The sequence below is a fragment of the Bubalus bubalis genome, chromosome 2, assembly GCF_019923935.1.
Source record: "Bubalus bubalis isolate 160015118507 breed Murrah chromosome 2, NDDB_SH_1, whole genome shotgun sequence".
NCBI classification, from domain to species: Eukaryota; Metazoa; Chordata; class Mammalia; order Artiodactyla; family Bovidae; genus Bubalus; species Bubalus bubalis.
The window spans coordinates 36,215,175-36,231,592 of NC_059158.1; the positions used below are offsets into that span (position 1 = coordinate 36,215,175).

General features: G+C 45.1%; 3 protein-coding genes across 3 annotated transcripts in view; 2 read left to right on the forward strand and 1 right to left on the reverse strand.

The window, feature by feature from the left end:
- Positions 1-1,246, forward strand: part of MED20 (mediator complex subunit 20) — a 73,105-nt gene extending 71,859 nt beyond the window's left edge. The window contains exon 5 of the mRNA XM_006069171.4: positions 1,121-1,246. Within this exon, the coding sequence (XP_006069233.2) occupies positions 1,121-1,156 (36 nt within the window). The 3' untranslated portion in view covers positions 1,157-1,246. The remainder of the gene's footprint in view (positions 1-1,120) is intronic.
- On the forward strand, positions 1,149-14,963 carry USP49 (ubiquitin specific peptidase 49). The gene is made up of 5 exons (XM_025269975.3): positions 1,149-2,477; positions 3,753-3,957; positions 6,810-6,918; positions 7,463-7,668; positions 8,644-14,963. Exons 1-5 carry the CDS (start codon positions 1,149-1,151, stop codon positions 8,832-8,834), a joined length of 2,040 nt encoding a protein of 679 aa, XP_025125760.1. The 3' UTR covers positions 8,835-14,963.
- TOMM6 (translocase of outer mitochondrial membrane 6) lies at positions 14,964-16,418 on the reverse strand. Its single transcript, XM_006069174.3, has 3 exons — positions 16,146-16,418; positions 15,496-15,601; positions 14,964-15,278 (listed from the first exon to the last, which is right to left on the reverse strand). Exons 1-2 carry the CDS (start codon positions 16,271-16,273, stop codon positions 15,505-15,507), a joined length of 225 nt encoding a protein of 74 aa, XP_006069236.1. The 5' UTR covers positions 16,274-16,418; the 3' UTR covers positions 14,964-15,278; positions 15,496-15,504.

Consider the following 16,418-nt stretch of genomic DNA (forward strand, 5'->3'; position numbering starts at 1 on the left):
CTTTACCAAACAGACACTTTGGCTTAGTCCCTCAGGGTTACTGTAACAAAAATGCCATAGACTGGGTGGCTTATACATAACAGTTCTGGAGGCTGGGAAGTCCAAGCTCATGGTACCAGATTCCATATCTGGCAAAGACTAATTGGTTCACAGACATGTGGCTGGCTTTTCATTTGTGTTCTCACATGGAGGAAGGGGTGAGGGAGCTCTTTTTAGAAGCACTAATCCCATTCTTGAAGGCTCATGCCATGAGGGTCAACCCATTCATGACTTAAGCATCTTCCAAAGACCTCACCTCCTAATACCATCACCTGGGGGAGGGGGTTTTAGATTTTAGCATATGAAATGAGGCACAAACTTGTAGACCACAGAAGACAAAATGTTAGATTGAGGCTCAGTCTACCTACTTAACCAGGATCTTTGGACACAAGAAAATAAAATTACTTTGTACTGCAAAGGACTTTCTCTTACCATTTCTCTCGCTCCCTTTTTTTAACCATATTTTGTTATCTCTACTTTGAAATACAGTGAAATTGACCTAAGATTGCCTTTGTATTTGAGTGTCTTCATCTCTCCTGGTTTGTGATGAGGTCCCGGTGTCACTGGTTTGTAAGCTCTGTTTCTCCTCGCCTTTCCTCTGCCCTGTCCCTTTTTGCATACAGCCAGGATCTTGTCACCATGAGTCAGAGAGGCTTTCACTTCCAGGACATCATCAATTCAGAGATGGCTCAGAATATGGGCTTCTTTCCCTTAGTGGCCAGTTGAGTGCAACGTGAAATGAGGGTAATGACATTTCTAAATCAGCCTTACGTAAAAATTAGCTGATACTCAGAAACTAAAACAGTCTTAGAAAATATAAAGTTACACATTAAGGTCTGTCGTTTAGTATTTTGTGATTCTTCCTTTTTTTTAAGGAATTTAATTGTCTTTCTGTAATTCCCAGTGTATGCCGAAATTGCTTTTTCCTTTTATAAAAATTCCTTCCAAAGGAACCAATTTTGAATTGAAAACTAATGAATACTTAGTGCGAAATGCCGGTTGCAAGCCTTTTTCTAGAAAAATATTTTGCTTAAAGTTTTTTTTTTTCTCTCTCTCTCTTTGGGGGCCCTTATCGTGCCAGGTTGAAAGAGTGGAGCCTTCCCTAAGACATGGATAGATGCAAACATGTAGGGCGGTTGCGGCTCGCCCAGGACCACTCCATCCTGAACCCGCAGAAGTGGTACTGCCGGGAGTGCGCCACCACCGAGTCGGTGTGGGCTTGTCTCAAGTGCTCGCACGTGGCCTGCGGCCGCTACATCGAAGATCACGCCCTCAAACACTTCGAAGAGACCAGACACCCGCTAGCCATGGAGGTCCGGGATCTCTACGTGTTCTGCTACCTGTGCAAGGACTACGTGCTTAACGACAACCCGGAGGGGGACCTGAAGCTGCTGAGAAGCTCCCTCCTGGCGGTCAGGGGCCAGACGCAGGACCCGCCGCTGAGGCGCGGGCGGACGCTGCGGTCCATGGCGGCGGGCGAGGACGCAGTCCCGCCGCAGCGCGCTCCTCAGGGACAGCCGCAGATGCTCACGGCTCTGTGGTACCGGCGCCAGCGCCTGCTGGCCAGGACGCTGCGGCTCTGGTTCGAGAAGACCTCGCGGGGCCAGGCCAAGCTGGAGCAGCAGCGGCGGGAAGAGGCGCTGGAGCGCAAGAAGGAGGCGGCGCGGCAGCGGCGGCGCGAGGTGAAGCGACGGCTGCTGGAGGAGCTGGCCAGCGCCCCTCCGCGCAAAAGCGCGCGCCTGCTGCTGCATGCGCCCCGCCCCGCACCGCTGCGCGTGCCTGCCACGCGCGCGCCCTCCGGGCCGCGCCGCGCGCCCGCCATGGCGCCCGGCGTCACGGGCCTACGCAACCTGGGCAACACCTGCTATATGAACTCCATCCTGCAGGTGCTCAGCCACTTGCGCAAGTTCCGCGAGTGCTTTCTGAACCTCGACCCGTCCAAGACGGAGCAGCTGTTCCCCAGGGCCGCCAACGGCAAGGCCCCGCTCTCAGGCAGGCCAGCCAGCAGCTCGGCCACAGAGCTGTCGTCGACCCGGAGTGATGGGGCCGAGGCCTGCGAGCGCGAGGGCCTCTGCTTGAACGGTGGGACCTCCCTCAGCAGGAGCCTAGAGCTCATCCAGAACAAGGAGCCCAGCTCGAAGCACATCTCCCTCTGCCACGAACTGCACACCCTCTTTCGCGTCATGTGGTCGGGGAAGTGGGCCCTGGTGTCGCCCTTCGCCATGCTTCACTCGGTGTGGAGCCTGATCCCCGCCTTCCGCGGCTACGACCAGCAGGACGCGCAGGAGTTTCTCTGCGAGCTTTTGCACAAAGTGCAGCAGGAACTCGAGTCCGAAGGCACGACGCGCCGGATCCTCATCCCCTTCTCCCAGAGGAAGCTCACCAAACAGGTCTTAAAGGTGGTGAACACCATATTTCACGGGCAGCTACTTAGCCAGGTAGGTGTGTGCTCGGACCTGCCCTGACAGCCCACCACGCTGGAGCGGGGCTGGTATAGTATTAGGCTTCCCGTGAGTGCCTTCCCCAGGTTGTGGGCCTAACGAGGGTACGTTTGCTATAACTATGCACAGTGGAGGGCGGCCGCGGTGCCTTTCACAGTACTATGTAAGGGCTTCATTGGTGAACTTGCCTCCTGTCTTCCCGGGCAGATTTTTGGTTTAACTTGCCAGATCACTTTACTTTCAGGAAGTGTCTTTTAACCTATGATGATACGGTAATGTAATATTCTCATTGTTACAATTAAGTACCCATTGCTGGCATCCCATCCTATTTGATCAGCCTTAGGAAATTGAAGAGTTTGTCTATAACCTTGGTTCCATGGTTGTTTGAAAGAGCATCATTCCTTCTAAAGCCTTTATTCAACATACAAGGGAGGGAGGTGGCTAGGAAGATGCCAAATGCCTAAGCAACCCTCCCTCCGGTTCCCCACTACCTTTCGTTTCCTTAGCCATGTAAGGTATGAGGGAAAACTCAGGTAAGGCTTTGTGAGAACATGCAGAAAGAATTGATAGAGTTAAAAAAGTGGGCAACTTGAGAGATTCAGGTAAAACCTCTACACTATGCTACTGAGGTAGTTAGGGTTTTAAAAGAATGATGAGTAGAAGGGGAACAAAAGTTTATTTCGGCTTTTGTTTTTCAGCTTGTGAAAAGGGAGTATTTCTCAGCACTTCCTCAACCTCCCTGGAAGTCTGTAGGAAGAAAGGTGCATCTGGGAAGGTTATAGTTGGGGAGGAGGGCAAATCACAAGGTACTTCGAGGCTCTTGGAACACAGGCATCAGTATAGGGATGCTGCTAGAAACAAGAGCAAAAAGAGAGGAAAGCTGGATTGGATGGAAGGAGCAGAGTCTAGAGGAGGATAGAGTATGAGGATGAGAGAAGCAGACAGGAATCGACAAATTCTCCATCTCAGACTGATGGCTTGATGACTCCGTGATAACTTCTATCTGTAATACAGTGGCACTGAATGGGAGAGGAGAGAGAAAGGGGAGTAGGTAATACTGTCTGTGCTGTGTGGTTGTCCAGTTCCAGCTAGCATCATAGAGATACATACCAGAAGTAATATGCTTTAATTCTCTTAAAAGTTATGCTTATCATTTAAATACTAAATATTTTTTGAAAACTATACACTTAGTTTTGGTTGTTACGTGCTAGCAAAAATGAATGTGGGAAGCATGGAAGTTACATAACCTATACACTAATTTTTTCATCCTAGGTCACTTGTGTATCATGCAATTACAAATCCAATACCATCGAGCCCTTTTGGGATCTGTCCCTGGAGTTCCCTGAACGCTATCACTGCATAGAAAAGGGGTTTGTCCCTTTGAATCAGACAGAGTGCCTGCTCACTGAGATGCTGGCAAAGTTCACAGAGACAGAGGCCCTGGAAGGCAGGATCTACGCTTGTGACCAGTGTAACAGTGAGTGCTGTGGGGGGTGGGGGGGGGGGGTGGGGGGAGGTAACTAAAATATCAGTTTAAGGTATTTAATTTGCCCTTTTAGTCAAAAATAACACTGTAATATTGAGTGGTTCTAAAGCATCTTTTAAAGATTTTTTTTCCTCCTATTTTCCTGAGAAAAACATATGGACATTATATATTAAAAAAAATAAAACCAAACCTAGGAGTTGGACCTCCTTGGACTCCTGCTGTGATTGAAGTTAGTTGTTATCTTGGGAGGCATTTGAAAGTATGGACCTTGAAATGGGGACTCAAGAATGTGCGTATTTAGCTTCATGGGTTGTGGGGGTCCTGCTTAAATTCATGAATAGAGTTTGACAGTTCTTATTTAGTCTAAATTCAGGTGGCATAGCCTGTTTGAGGGCTATGTATCAGAAAAGTGTGCTTTTATCCTGAATTAAAGTCAGTCAGAAGTGATGCTAAGGGTACAGTGAGACCAAGAGGAAGTCATATGGTACATTGCTCCATGGCAGCTTCATCATTATTTTCACATGCCTGAAAGGTTCACATCTCAGAAGGGTCAGAGGAAGAAGTATTTCTCTATCATGGCTTTAACTGTAAAGTGGAATTTTTTCCATATGGTTCTGAGAGCACCTTATGCATCCCCCAACCCTGTGTCTTGACACACTAACAATGCTTTTGCTAACCCAGCATGTACACAGGAAATGCAGAGCAAATACTTTGAAACTGATGTTTGGGGGTTTTGGCATATAGAGATTTGGATACTAAGATGAATGGATTGTGCAGAGATCTGAGAACAATGTGCAACCATATTATAGTTCAGACTATAAGTTTTGGTTTGGGAATAACAATTTTATGGTAGGCCTTTAATATTTTTGCATATGGCTTTTTAAAGTAGTGAATTGTGGGAAACCTGTTCTCTGAAGAATCAAGTCAAAAATCAAAAGTCACACTTCTGATACCGTTTTGCCATTTTAAAACAAAATGTGAATCCTGTACTTGATTAAGCATAAACTCACCTATCTATCCTGTTACATAGAGATATATAAAGGCAGTGATTTAAATTGTCTTATTAGAACAGTATGTATTTTTTTTCTTTTTAAAATAGTGATTCATGAAGTTTTATACTTGTAGGGAACAGAAAGATGTTAACAGCCTTAAGTCTGTCATTCTCGGACCTGATAGATTAGGCAAGAAACACTTTTATTTATTTTTGCAAAAAGTATTGTTTTTCTGGTTGTCAGATGTGCCCATTTATCAGTATTTCTGTAGACAGGTTCAAATAGCAAGGAAGGAAAGCTACAGTGAAGGGATGAGATGCACTGATCTGTTGCTTGTGAAAGTTTCAAAACTATCAGTCTTTCACCTCTCTGTGTAGCCAGCTTAATCAAATGGGAGACAGAACTGATCAGTCTTAACAGAATCAGTGATTTTTCTTCGTGAATTTGAGAGAAACAAAGCCAGATTCTATATTGTCTTCATTTAGCTCACATACTCCCTCTGCTGAGAGCAGCAGTCACTGCCAGGATTCCCAGGCAGAGAGCTGCAGTAATTTTCAAAAATCTGCTGGTGAACAGGAATGTAAAATAAGGCCAGGCCCCTCTTTGAATTCTCTTTCTGCTCATGCCCTCACATACCATGACTGCCAGCCCTAGTAAAAGCCGCAATCTAGTTGCTGCAATCTCTCATGAGAAGCAACAGCTCCACAACCTATTGTCAGAGAAGCTCCACGATACGTCACCTGCCCGTGATTTGCTCCTTTTCACAAGCTTCGAATCAGGTGCCAGGCTCCTCAAACACTGAGACCATGATATCAACAGCTCAGAGACAATTAACAGACACCACAGTGGACCATGAATTTTATATTCCTGTCCATTCACTGACTGAATTAATATAACAGAGCAGTCATCAGTAAATGGTTATAGAGAAGGCTTCTGATGGAAATTAAGAGAACTTCATTTCTCTGTAATTTAGAAATGCATTTCACCCACAATTCAGTATCTTTAGAAACAAAACTGGAGTCCTGAGCATTGATTTTGTTTTGAATGGAGTATATTTAGCCAATGGCCAGCCTTGTTCTGCATGTCTAGCAGTGCTGTTACCAAGAAACATGTTTCAGAAAACAAGTATGGCATAAAAATATAAAACCAGTGAAGTTTATTTTCTAAATATTTGTATAGGCCACAAGCAAGTCATGTGGGGGGAAAAAATCTCTAAATACACTGTCCTTTGGTAATCCTGTGCCTCTTGCATGCATGCATGCTCAAACACTAAGTCATATCTGACTCTTTGCGACCCCATGGACTGTAGCCCACCAGGCTCCTCTGTCCATAGGATTTCCCAGGCAGAAGTACTGGAGTGGGTTGCCATGTCCTCTTGCAGGGTATCTTCCCAACCCAGGGATCGAACCTGCATCTCCTGCCTTGGCAGGCAGATCGTTTAGCACTGAACCACCTGGGAAACCCCGTGTCCTCTTTACCCTTTCCCTAAACCTGAGATACATGCATTATCCCCCATTTCACAGGAAAGGAAACTGAGATTCCTTTCAAATGGTGGGAAGGACAAAGGAAGCACCTTACAACTGCATCAGCCTTCTTGAAGCGGCCATCCCCAGAGAGCCACACAGTCGTTTCTTTCATCTCAGCTAGAACTTCCGTGGCCATACCATGTGGGCATGTGAGGCTGGGAAGTGCAGTCTCAGAGAGGGTCACATTGCTGCCCAAATGAAGCTGAGGTTGAAGTACTGAGAAACTAGGAGAATGCGTATTGGGTGGCAAGTCACTGTCTCTGCACGGCTCGGAAAGAATGAGTCTCCTCACGACCCATGTCTTATACCTTCCCAAACCATCTAGGCAAACGACGAAAGTCCAATCCAAAACCCCTTGTTCTGAGTGAAGCTAGAAAGCAGTTAATGATCTACAGACTACCTCAGGTCCTCCGGCTGCACCTTAAAAGATTCAGGTGAGCTTGCTCTGGGGCATCCCAGGTGGCTGGTGAGCTGTGGCAATAGCTACTTCAAAGACTTTGGTGAGGGCAAATGTCTTTGGTGTTGGGGGGAGAAGCCTGCTCCCTGGAGTCCTTAGGCTTTCCATGGAGTGTATGGTTCCTGCCCGGTGAGGCAAGTGGATGTTGGGGGCCAGGACGGGGCTTCTGCTCTCACAGCCCTATTAAATCAGCTAGGCTGCAGTGGGTGTCTGTACTTGAAGATTTAATAGCCTCACTTGGGCTTATATAGAGCCATCTTCAGAATAAAGTATGAGATAATCTGTGAAAAGAAGGGTAGAAAGTAAACTATAAAGAGTATTGCCTGGATTGCTTGTTTAGAGATTTCTGGTTTCAGAGAACATCTGAATGTTCACAGGACATACATGTGAACACTGAGTACCCCTACCTTGCTGTGAAAACCAAATCCAGGTTAAGTTTTCTCCACTTCTGTTTTACCTACCTCTGCCTGTGATCACACATGCCATTTCTTACTGGTGAGAAGTTTATATCCATGTTACAGGTGGTCTGGCCGTAATCACCGAGAGAAGATTGGGGTCCATGTCGTCTTTGACCAGGTATTAACCATGGAACCTTACTGCTGCAGGGACATGCTCTCCTCTCTTGACAAAGAGACCTTTGCCTATGATCTCTCCGCAGTGGTCATGCATCACGGGAAAGGGTTTGGCTCAGGACACTACACAGCCTATTGCTACAACACAGAGGGAGGTGCGTGCGCTTTACTCTGTGGGGTGGGGACACCAAAAAGGGTTGGTTTGTCCACATTTCATTCCTCTCCTTTTATTTAATCTGTAGGGGGATAGTCCATACATTAAAATCCAGTGGAAAGAATTACAAAAGGTGGATTCAAATTTTGACTATATCACTGACAACATATAACTCTTCTAAGAATTGACGGGAACTAACATGTAAAAGTGCTGAGCATGGTGCCTAGCACATAATGGTCAATTAATGCTAGAGGTTATAGCTGTTGTTAATACTTCCGCTGCAGACCTGTTTCCTTCTTGGTTTTACATAAACAGTGTGACCTAGCTATGTCGTGGTCATATTCATACTGTAAGAGTCTCACTAGCATCAGCCCATAGTAAAGCTGAGGACACTTTCTGAGCACTTACAATACTATGTCCTGATTACCTCCCTTAACATGGGAGGTGTGAGGATCCAAGGGCCCTTCCAAGGAGCTTTGTTTCAGTCCTTGTCCCCCAGAGCAGAGCCTCCCAGCTACTGTGCTAAGGCAGGTGGGTTATGGATGTGTTTCTAATAGTTTACCCATCTTGAACCCCTCAGCCCTTGGGGTGGCTACCAGAGTGAGCCTGTGAAAAATAACTTTATTCCTTCTAAGTTTTCCTTTCCTTCCATACCTTTATCTATGTACATTTTCCCTCTCCCCCTTTTTTTCACATCTCTTAGCCCCCAGTCTGTCTTTGTAGACGTCCCTAATGGGCAGTGAAAAAGCCTGAATGAAATGAGGACAAAAATTAGTCAATACTGTAAGCAGTATTGTGGTGGGGCTTGTGGGGCTAAAACCAATAGTTTCATTTACTTAACTCTTCCTCCACCACCACCAATCAAAGGCTGGATCTATTCAGAACTTCTCTGTCCCTTTTTTCATCTCCTCGTTTGCCTGCTGATTGAAATTTAAGTTGGGTAGTCATATTCTCTTTCTTTCATTTGGTTTCCTAGGTTTTTGGGTCCACTGCAATGACTCAAAGCTGAATGTATGCAGTGTCGAGGAAGTGTGCAAAACTCAAGCCTACATCCTTTTTTACACTCAAAGAACAGTTCAGGGCAATGCAAGAATCTCAGAAACCCAACTCCAAACTCAGGTGCATTCCAGCAACAACGATGAGGGCAGACCACGGACCTTCCCCTGAATGGGAGGCGCATTATCAAGGACTGACTTGCTTTTAAACTCTTGGTATTGGTACATCTTTCCTCTTACAGGAAATAAGGTTTACTACAGGAACAGATTACTAGGTTTGCCTCACTGGGTTTAGAGCAGAAGGTGCTGGGTGACTGGTGTCCTATCACAAAATCTGTAGTCACTTTCTTTTAAATGGGTTTAGACAATTCCCTCCTTTGTTAAAGCAAATCAAAAAGAGTAACTTCTATGAAGACTCTTTCAACAGTTGCTTCTGAATATAGAGGGATCGGGGTGGAGGAAAGAGGGAGTGAGTTGGTCATATCCAGCTGTGTTTTCTTCCTATTATGTGATTCCCTTGCTAATCAGGACCCCTTGCAGCACTGGAAGAGCCTCCTGACGTGAGCAGCCTTCAGCAGAGCACTGGAGAGCAAGGAGGGGCCTGGGCTGGCAGCTTGCTGGACAGGATTGGTTCCAAGGCGGGAGGTGAAGTCAGGACTTTTTCCTACAAGAGGAAGTAGTCCTCAAGGGTTGAAAATTTAGAGACTTCCTTTTTTAGGAGATAGCAGTTGAAGAATGGAAGGAGGTGCATGGAGCAGATTTCTCCATGAAAAATGGGAGGTTTTTCACGTGTCATATTCTACCTGGCTGCTGCTGTCATTTAATCATTCCACATCTTCTGAGATGGCACAAACATCCCTTCATTCTAAAGAAGGAGCAGTTCGTATGGGGAAGCAAGAAACTGGTACATGACATGCTCTTTGTGGCACGCTGAGCCTAAATGCACTCCTGGATACCCAGTTCTGTAGCAAACTCCTGGTTCGGGTCTAGGGCAAGCACGTAGTTTGGTTTAAATTGGTCTTTTTAGGTCAGGTTTCTGAGGCTTTCTCAGAACTCAGAGGGGGCTGGTGGGGGAGCCAGTGGTCCAGGGCTTATCGAAATGTCTGTCCCCCGTTCTCACCTTGGTGCAGCATGCAGCTTTTCTTAACCTGCAGCTTATTTCCTGTTCACAAGGTGTGGGAGCTTTTGCTTTTCAAAGGCTTAGGACTGTTCCTCCTGTATGTCTGAACAGTTTATTGTTGACAGCCCTGGCCGGTTTCCTCCAAAATCTGCTAATCCCTACTGTTTGTTTACCCACCCACTCTCAGTCCATCAGAGAAAAAAAGTGTCCTGTCCTTCACTTCAGTGCTAGTAAGATATAGCTTTCCTTTTTAAACTGGGTCAGTTTCTAAGTGGCATGAAATTGCCCAGATGGAAGCCCTCTGCCCTGTCAGGCACCACTGAATTTCCCTCCTCAGTCCTTCACTCCGACTCACTAGTAAAAGTGAATGCGCACTGCAAGTCCCGCTGCGGGAGCGCCACAGCAGCTCAGCCTGTCGCTCGGGATGCTCGTCTTTTGATGAGTGTCATACTAACCTTCAGTTCAGGCAGAAGTACAGCTGCCACCTGAAGGGAGCAGGTGTGAAGAAGTCTGGGGAGGGGTGGGAAGTTGGGAAACCAGAGGCTAAAGGATGAGGGGTGTAGCTTTAGCAATGTTGAAGGGCCACATTTCCCAAGCAGATCTGTATAGCATTTGCTGTTGACCTCTTTTGAGATGAATTCTCCTATAGGACCTACCAGACAGCACTGAGATTTGGAGGAAATCAGACAGAAGATGGCTCACCGTGATAAGGAAAGGGAGTGACTATACTTTAAATTAAACTTGCTTTTTCCAACACTGTGAGGTTTCTGTAATACTTAGCTTTTATTTGGAAGCGATAGCGTATGGCATTTTGTATGCTATTTGGTTTATACTGTCTACTGCAGGCGTCTTTGTACAAGCTTGGCCGGGCTCGCCCTCACCTGGACACTGTTCTCAAGTGCCACAGCCGCCCATGCTGCTAGAGGCTCTGATACGAGACTGTAGTCTCTAGATCCACATTTTTAAGTTGGCATGACTGGTGATGACCTTTTGTGGTAAGAGAAAAGCACACTGACTTTAAAAAAAAAAAAGTAAAAAGGGAAGGAAAATATAAATTGTGCCTCATCTTTCACTGAATGCTATATTTATTATTCTAGAAAAAGAGAACTGACAAATAGAGAAGTACTATACAGTATCTACTAAATCCCTCAGGCTGTCCCGGGGGGGTTATAAGAAAAATAAACATCTCATGGAAAATTAAAACATTTTCAAATTTAATTTTTAAAAAGTTTTATGCCAAAAGTTAAGAATTAAGCAGACTAAGGACTTTGTATTAATAGGGTAAGTGCTTCAAATTAATAAAATCATTTAAAGTGAGTTGGAACAGAAACCAGTACCAGAGTCCTCAAAGAGCTGCACACACTTGAAGGTGCCCCTGCAGTCAGACACCTCAGGTACCCAGAGGCAGCAGCAATAGATGCTGTTGAGAAGTTAGTATTTATGGAGATTTTTATTAAAGAAAAGAATTTCCTGCTGCATAAGCCAATGGCTATTGTGAGGGAAATGTCCCTTTGCCTTTAATTTATTTACATACTGGAAGTAGATGAGTTTCTTAGTTGCATCTTACTTTAAGTCAAAACATTGTAAAGAAGAAAATAAGAACCAGGTGGAAGTTGACTAGATGCTGCCAAATCAAATCCAAGATCTCCTAACTGAACCTTAACGGGCCTGCTTCTCTCCCAGACAAGTAGTTACATCCCTGTTCTAGGAACCCTTTGTAGTTGGCTGGTGTGTTTACTTCCTGCTGTAGCCAGCCAAGATGAATGCACCCTGGCCCTCAAAATTTTACCTCAATCTAGCTTGACCCTCATACTTGTGGTTGCCTCGGAGACAAGCATTCATGCTAGTGTTAAAAAAAATTAGGAATGCCCTCAATGGCTAGGAACTGACGCTCTTATTCAAGATGGCAAACCTCTTGCCTGCTTTGATCCAGTCCCTCTTGCCTGCTTTGATCCAGTCCCTCTCAGGCTGATGGACAGCGCCACACTGTAAAGAATTTCCAGATGTCTCTTAAATGTCATGAATAAAATTGGGAACTATAGAAGTGTTAATGTGTCCTATGGACTCAATAGCAGAGTTTATTTTTGTTTTTAATGTCAAGGTTTCTAGAGTCAACGATTGTATGAGTTTTCCCCTCTGGCTATGATTACAGTTCCATCCAAGTGTAAGAAGTGATGAGTGGGTTGGCGGGCGGTGGGGCACAGCCCTAGCAGGCCCCACATACACGTGAGAGGCTGACAGTAGTACAGAATGAACGCTTGGGGGTGGGGTGGGGTGGGATATGGGTGGGCAGGAGGGAGAAAGGGAGTTTGTTTTATGTACTGATAAAGCTTTGTGAACTAATTTTATACAATTCATAAAATTTGGTGCCTTGTACCTAATTATGGTTTGCATGGGATTGAAAAGATTAAGGGAAAGGATTCTTTCTTGTCATTTCAAGTGGCAAATGGGTCTGTATAGTGTAAAGGACATTTGGTATCACTTTTTAAAAGCATTTCGTATCGTGTGTGTGAAAGCAAATTATTACCAGCAAGTTCTGAAAATTCTACTGTAATGTCCAAAATCTTTGTGTTTGATTATTCATCAATGTCTCCTTTTCAAGGCAAACTATATACCCTATTCTTTTTTACCACCCCTTATGTTCCGAACATTAACTCAGGCCTTTTTAAAAATCAGGCTGGGAGGGCTTCCCCTTCCTAAACATATAATGTATCCCTATCTAAGGTTTTATCTTTTAAGTGGAAGGGTTACTTTTCCAGCTGGTTGGGAGAGCACAAATGTTCAGAAAAAGGTATTTTAGTTTTTCTAATGCTAGGCAACATATAGTACAAGTCAAACAAAAACCGTTCCTCCTGAAGTGGTACCTTCATTAGTTCTGAAGTTCTTTTGCACAGTTTCAGGAAGCAGTGTAAAACACAATCCCCTATATGTGAACCTTTAGATTGTAAGGTAAGCCAGTGCACTGTGTAATATGCAAAAAAGAAGGCTCAAAGAACCTGTCCCAGCAACCCAGTCCCACTGATGGGAACGATACTGAGTAGCTATGGATGAGAAGACCTGGCCTGCTCACCTGCAGGGCTGTAAACAGCGTGTTCCTTTTACTCCCACCTTAAGGTTTCCACTGAGCTCGTGAGTCTTCACCAAAGGGTGTTTAAAAAGCTTACTCAAAGCACATTTGATAATTGGGTCCCTCAGCCTAATGACTGGCCTAATTAGGTGAGGAGGTTGTATCTTTGGAATAAAACCTCCCACGGCCACTTAGTTTCCTTACCAGGTAAGTATGCATCTCCCTAGTGGTTGATTCTTTTTTGAAGTTAGCACTAAAATTGAAAAGCGCCTTCTAAATATGACTGTGAGTTTAGTTTCTATCTTCCATGTTTAAATTAACCATTTTCTTGGTCTAGGACTTTGACTTTAACCACTGTGTATTCAACCCAAACATGCTCTAAGCACACCTCAGTCACTAGAGCACTGAAGTGAATGGTCATTTTTGTGGACTGTTTCCATACTAACTTCTGCTGGTATGTTTCTATTTCAGATCTAACTAGGTAATGTAGGAGATTTTCATAGTAGTGTTAACTAGCCTGGGCTAAACACCTCATGACAGGATGTAAAACTGACTTCCCTTGAGGAAAAATGTGTTGAAATGGTGAAAGCTAGGATTTTCATTTACAGAATCATAATTATCCATCAAAATTTGGTGTAGATTTGGTAGCTTTAACCTGCTAAATTCTTACTGCTTTCAGGAATTAAGCCAGTTGAAATGAAACTTTACCTTATCAGCTTATGGCTTTATAAACCAACAGCAACACTGTTACTTGAAGCTAAGACATTATATTTTAAGTGAAACTTGAATTATGCTTTTGGAAGCTGCCATGTCTTTAATTTTGGCCATGTTTTGAATTTTACCTTTGAAAATTGCTATCAAATAGAACTTTTCACAATTATGAGTAGCTCAGGTAGCAGACTTCAAGGACATAAGTTTCACTGCTATAAAGAACAACAAGTGCTGGTATTTCTAGGCTTAGCAGTGGTCTCACGCAGGCTGATGGGGCTTAAAAGTTTCCTTCCTGGTCACCATTTGGGCGGTGATGGCTTCAAACCAAAGCCTTACTTAATGTATGTTATTTTTCCTCATCTTAACAGCCTAGTAAGATATAAACTTGTCAGAGCATCTGTGATCCCTATGTAGATTCTTAAAGGATCCTGACGTCATGTTAAGCCAGCCACAGGCCTCAATTCATACAGGCTCAAACTCCTTCCCCCTAACAGCTGGGACCTCCCTGATGAGAGCTCATAAGAAAATGGTGCTTTTCTTTAACATATAAAAAACCTAATTCTCTTAACAGCTTTCTTAGATTTATGCCTGCAAGGTCAAGAAGGACCATTTTATTCTATTTACCTTTAGTGAACAGACTGCTAGAGATAACGCCTAACTTATAATTAGGCCACTGTGGTATATTTATACTGACCCTCCTTCCCAATTCTTATCCTTTAATCCCATACCAGTTCCAGAGGAGACTTGGCACAAAAAAGTAGTATGTATATTTTTTAAACACCTAGTAGAGCAAATCGACTAGAAAAAATTGCCAAGGGGAGCCTGTCTGTATGTCCACACCTTTCTAATCCTACATCATTCTTTCCATGCCAGTTCCTTACATACTCCATTTCCAAAGAACCCCAAACTCCTGGACAGTGGCACTACCCTGAATTTCAGGGTCAGAAAATCTCTCTTTACTTGTGAAGGAAGCAGCTTCCACAAGCAGTGTTGCTTCAGAGGCCACTGTCCAGGCTTCCTCACACCTTGCCTCCATCTGCACATTACTGCCCTCGAATCCCACTGTATTATAGCAACAATGCCTCCCTGGTGCCTGGAAAACCCACCTGGTGCACCAAAATGCTATGCAACACCAAATGGCTTCTTCCCATAGTACTGCTCAAAATGGAAATTCCTCAAGAATAAGCTATTACCTATGCTAACATCACTGTATGGTGGCTACAGTTTCCATCTTTTTTTCTTTTACTATGAAGCAAACCATCTGTTAAAATCCATGTTTGGGACTTGTTCCTGTCTCTTTTGAGTGTGAAATATAAATCATGTTTTTATGATTTTTGTAAATCTTGACTTTTTACACCTTGTTTTTGTAAGCTGAAGTTTTCTTATTAAAAGAATAAAATGTCTTTGTTTACACGCTTTATTTGTTAAAATACCATTAGATTATTCCTCAGGACAAGAGCAAAGATCATCCCCTGCAGAAACTTAGGAACTATGTACAACATTTTACAGAACAGAAGACAACACTTTAGCTGACCTGCCTGTTGACCACAGAAGGGTGTCCTGAGTGGACTCAGCAAAGAAAAGGAAGTCAGGCAGGGAAGGGAAGGGAAGGTGCCATCTGAATCAAACTTCAGCTGCCATCAGGGCAAGTCTTGTGATGGTCATAGATTGGAGGCTGTTTTTGAAGGGGTCGAATACAGCACAGGGGTTCCATGTGTCTGCAATCAGACAACAGGTGGCATTAGAAAGGTAAAATTACTGGAGTAAAAATTGCTACGAGACTCAAATCCCTTGCAACATCTGGAAACTTATCTAACTAGGAACAGCCAAGGGTCTTTTATCAAGTCTCTTTCCTATTAGTCTGTGAACAGTTGATCTAAGTTATTTCTTCTCCCAGCCTCTAGGACTTCTGAAAGAACAGTGATTAGTGCTTACCTTCACAGGCTAGACCCCAGGCTGAGGTGCCATTAGGTCAATGTCACTCAAATTTCTAGCCAGCCAAACTCCAGCAGCAAAGAGTCCCAAATTGAGAATCAAGTTCCTGGGAAAAAACGCATCCCATTAACCCTGTGGTCACCGAGTCACGTGTCTTTGGTTAACGAGAAACTTGGTGGTGGGCGGAGGGGGGGGTGGGGTTCCCATCATCACACACAGGAGGAAACCGTCCCCTCCTGAAGCAGGAGCACTTCAGAATCGCAGGAGCACTGATCGGCCCATAACAGGTTGCCCAAAACCACATGGTTATTTAAGATTCGTTTCTACGTCTAGTAAGAGCAGGGTCAAACGCAAAGGCCAATTAAGCACTTGTCCAGGGCCAAAAAGCCTGTTTGTTGGCGCCCCCTCCCCCAGGGTCCCTGTGAGCAGATTCTCTAGACAGAGCCCGGTGACTGTCAAGAGCGCTTCGGCAGCACGGAAATCCTCCCGACCAAGGACCTCAGCAAAGCACACCCAGAGCCACAAAGAGGCCAAGATGTGGGTGGTGTAAAAAAATCTGGAGGAACCAGCTCCAAGGAACGGAAATCCAGGGGGTACGCATAACGCGCGCGAAGGGCCGGAAAGGGACCGAGCCCCCGGGCCTCGGTTACCTCCGGAAGTCATTCCTGTCGGTGGCGAAGCGGTAGACGCCCCGAAGCCAGTCCCCCACGTTGTCTGGAATTTCGGGAGCTTCATTTGCTGAGCCCGCAGCGGTCACGCCGGCCCCACTGGAAGCCATAGCCGCACCTCCGCGCTCTGTAGGAACGCTCACCACGCACCGGGTGGGCGCCGACAGATTACGCAACTTCCGGCCTCATACTTCCGCCGGCCACCGGCCGACAGAGGGCGCAGCGGCTCGCGCTCCGACAGGCGCCTGCAGAAAG

Bases quoted from the DNA above. Each gene is read 5' to 3' on its own strand.
- USP49 (XM_025269975.3), top strand. From the start codon at position 1,149: ATGGATAGATGCAAACATGTAGGGCGGTTGCGGCTCGCCCAGGACCAC. The intron at 2,478-3,752 runs GTAGGTGTGTGC...TTTTCATCCTAG, and splicing joins ACGGGCAGCTACTTAGCCAG to GTCACTTGTGTATCATGCAA. The intron at 3,958-6,809 runs GTGAGTGCTGTG...CAAACCATCTAG, and splicing joins CGCTTGTGACCAGTGTAACA to GCAAACGACGAAAGTCCAAT.
- TOMM6 (XM_006069174.3), bottom strand. From the start codon at position 16,273: ATGGCTTCCAGTGGGGCCGGCGTGACCGCTGCGGGCTCAGCAAATGAA. The intron at 15,602-16,145 runs GTAACCGAGGCC...GTTTTTTCCCAG, and splicing joins GACAGGAATGACTTCCGGAG to GAACTTGATTCTCAATTTGG.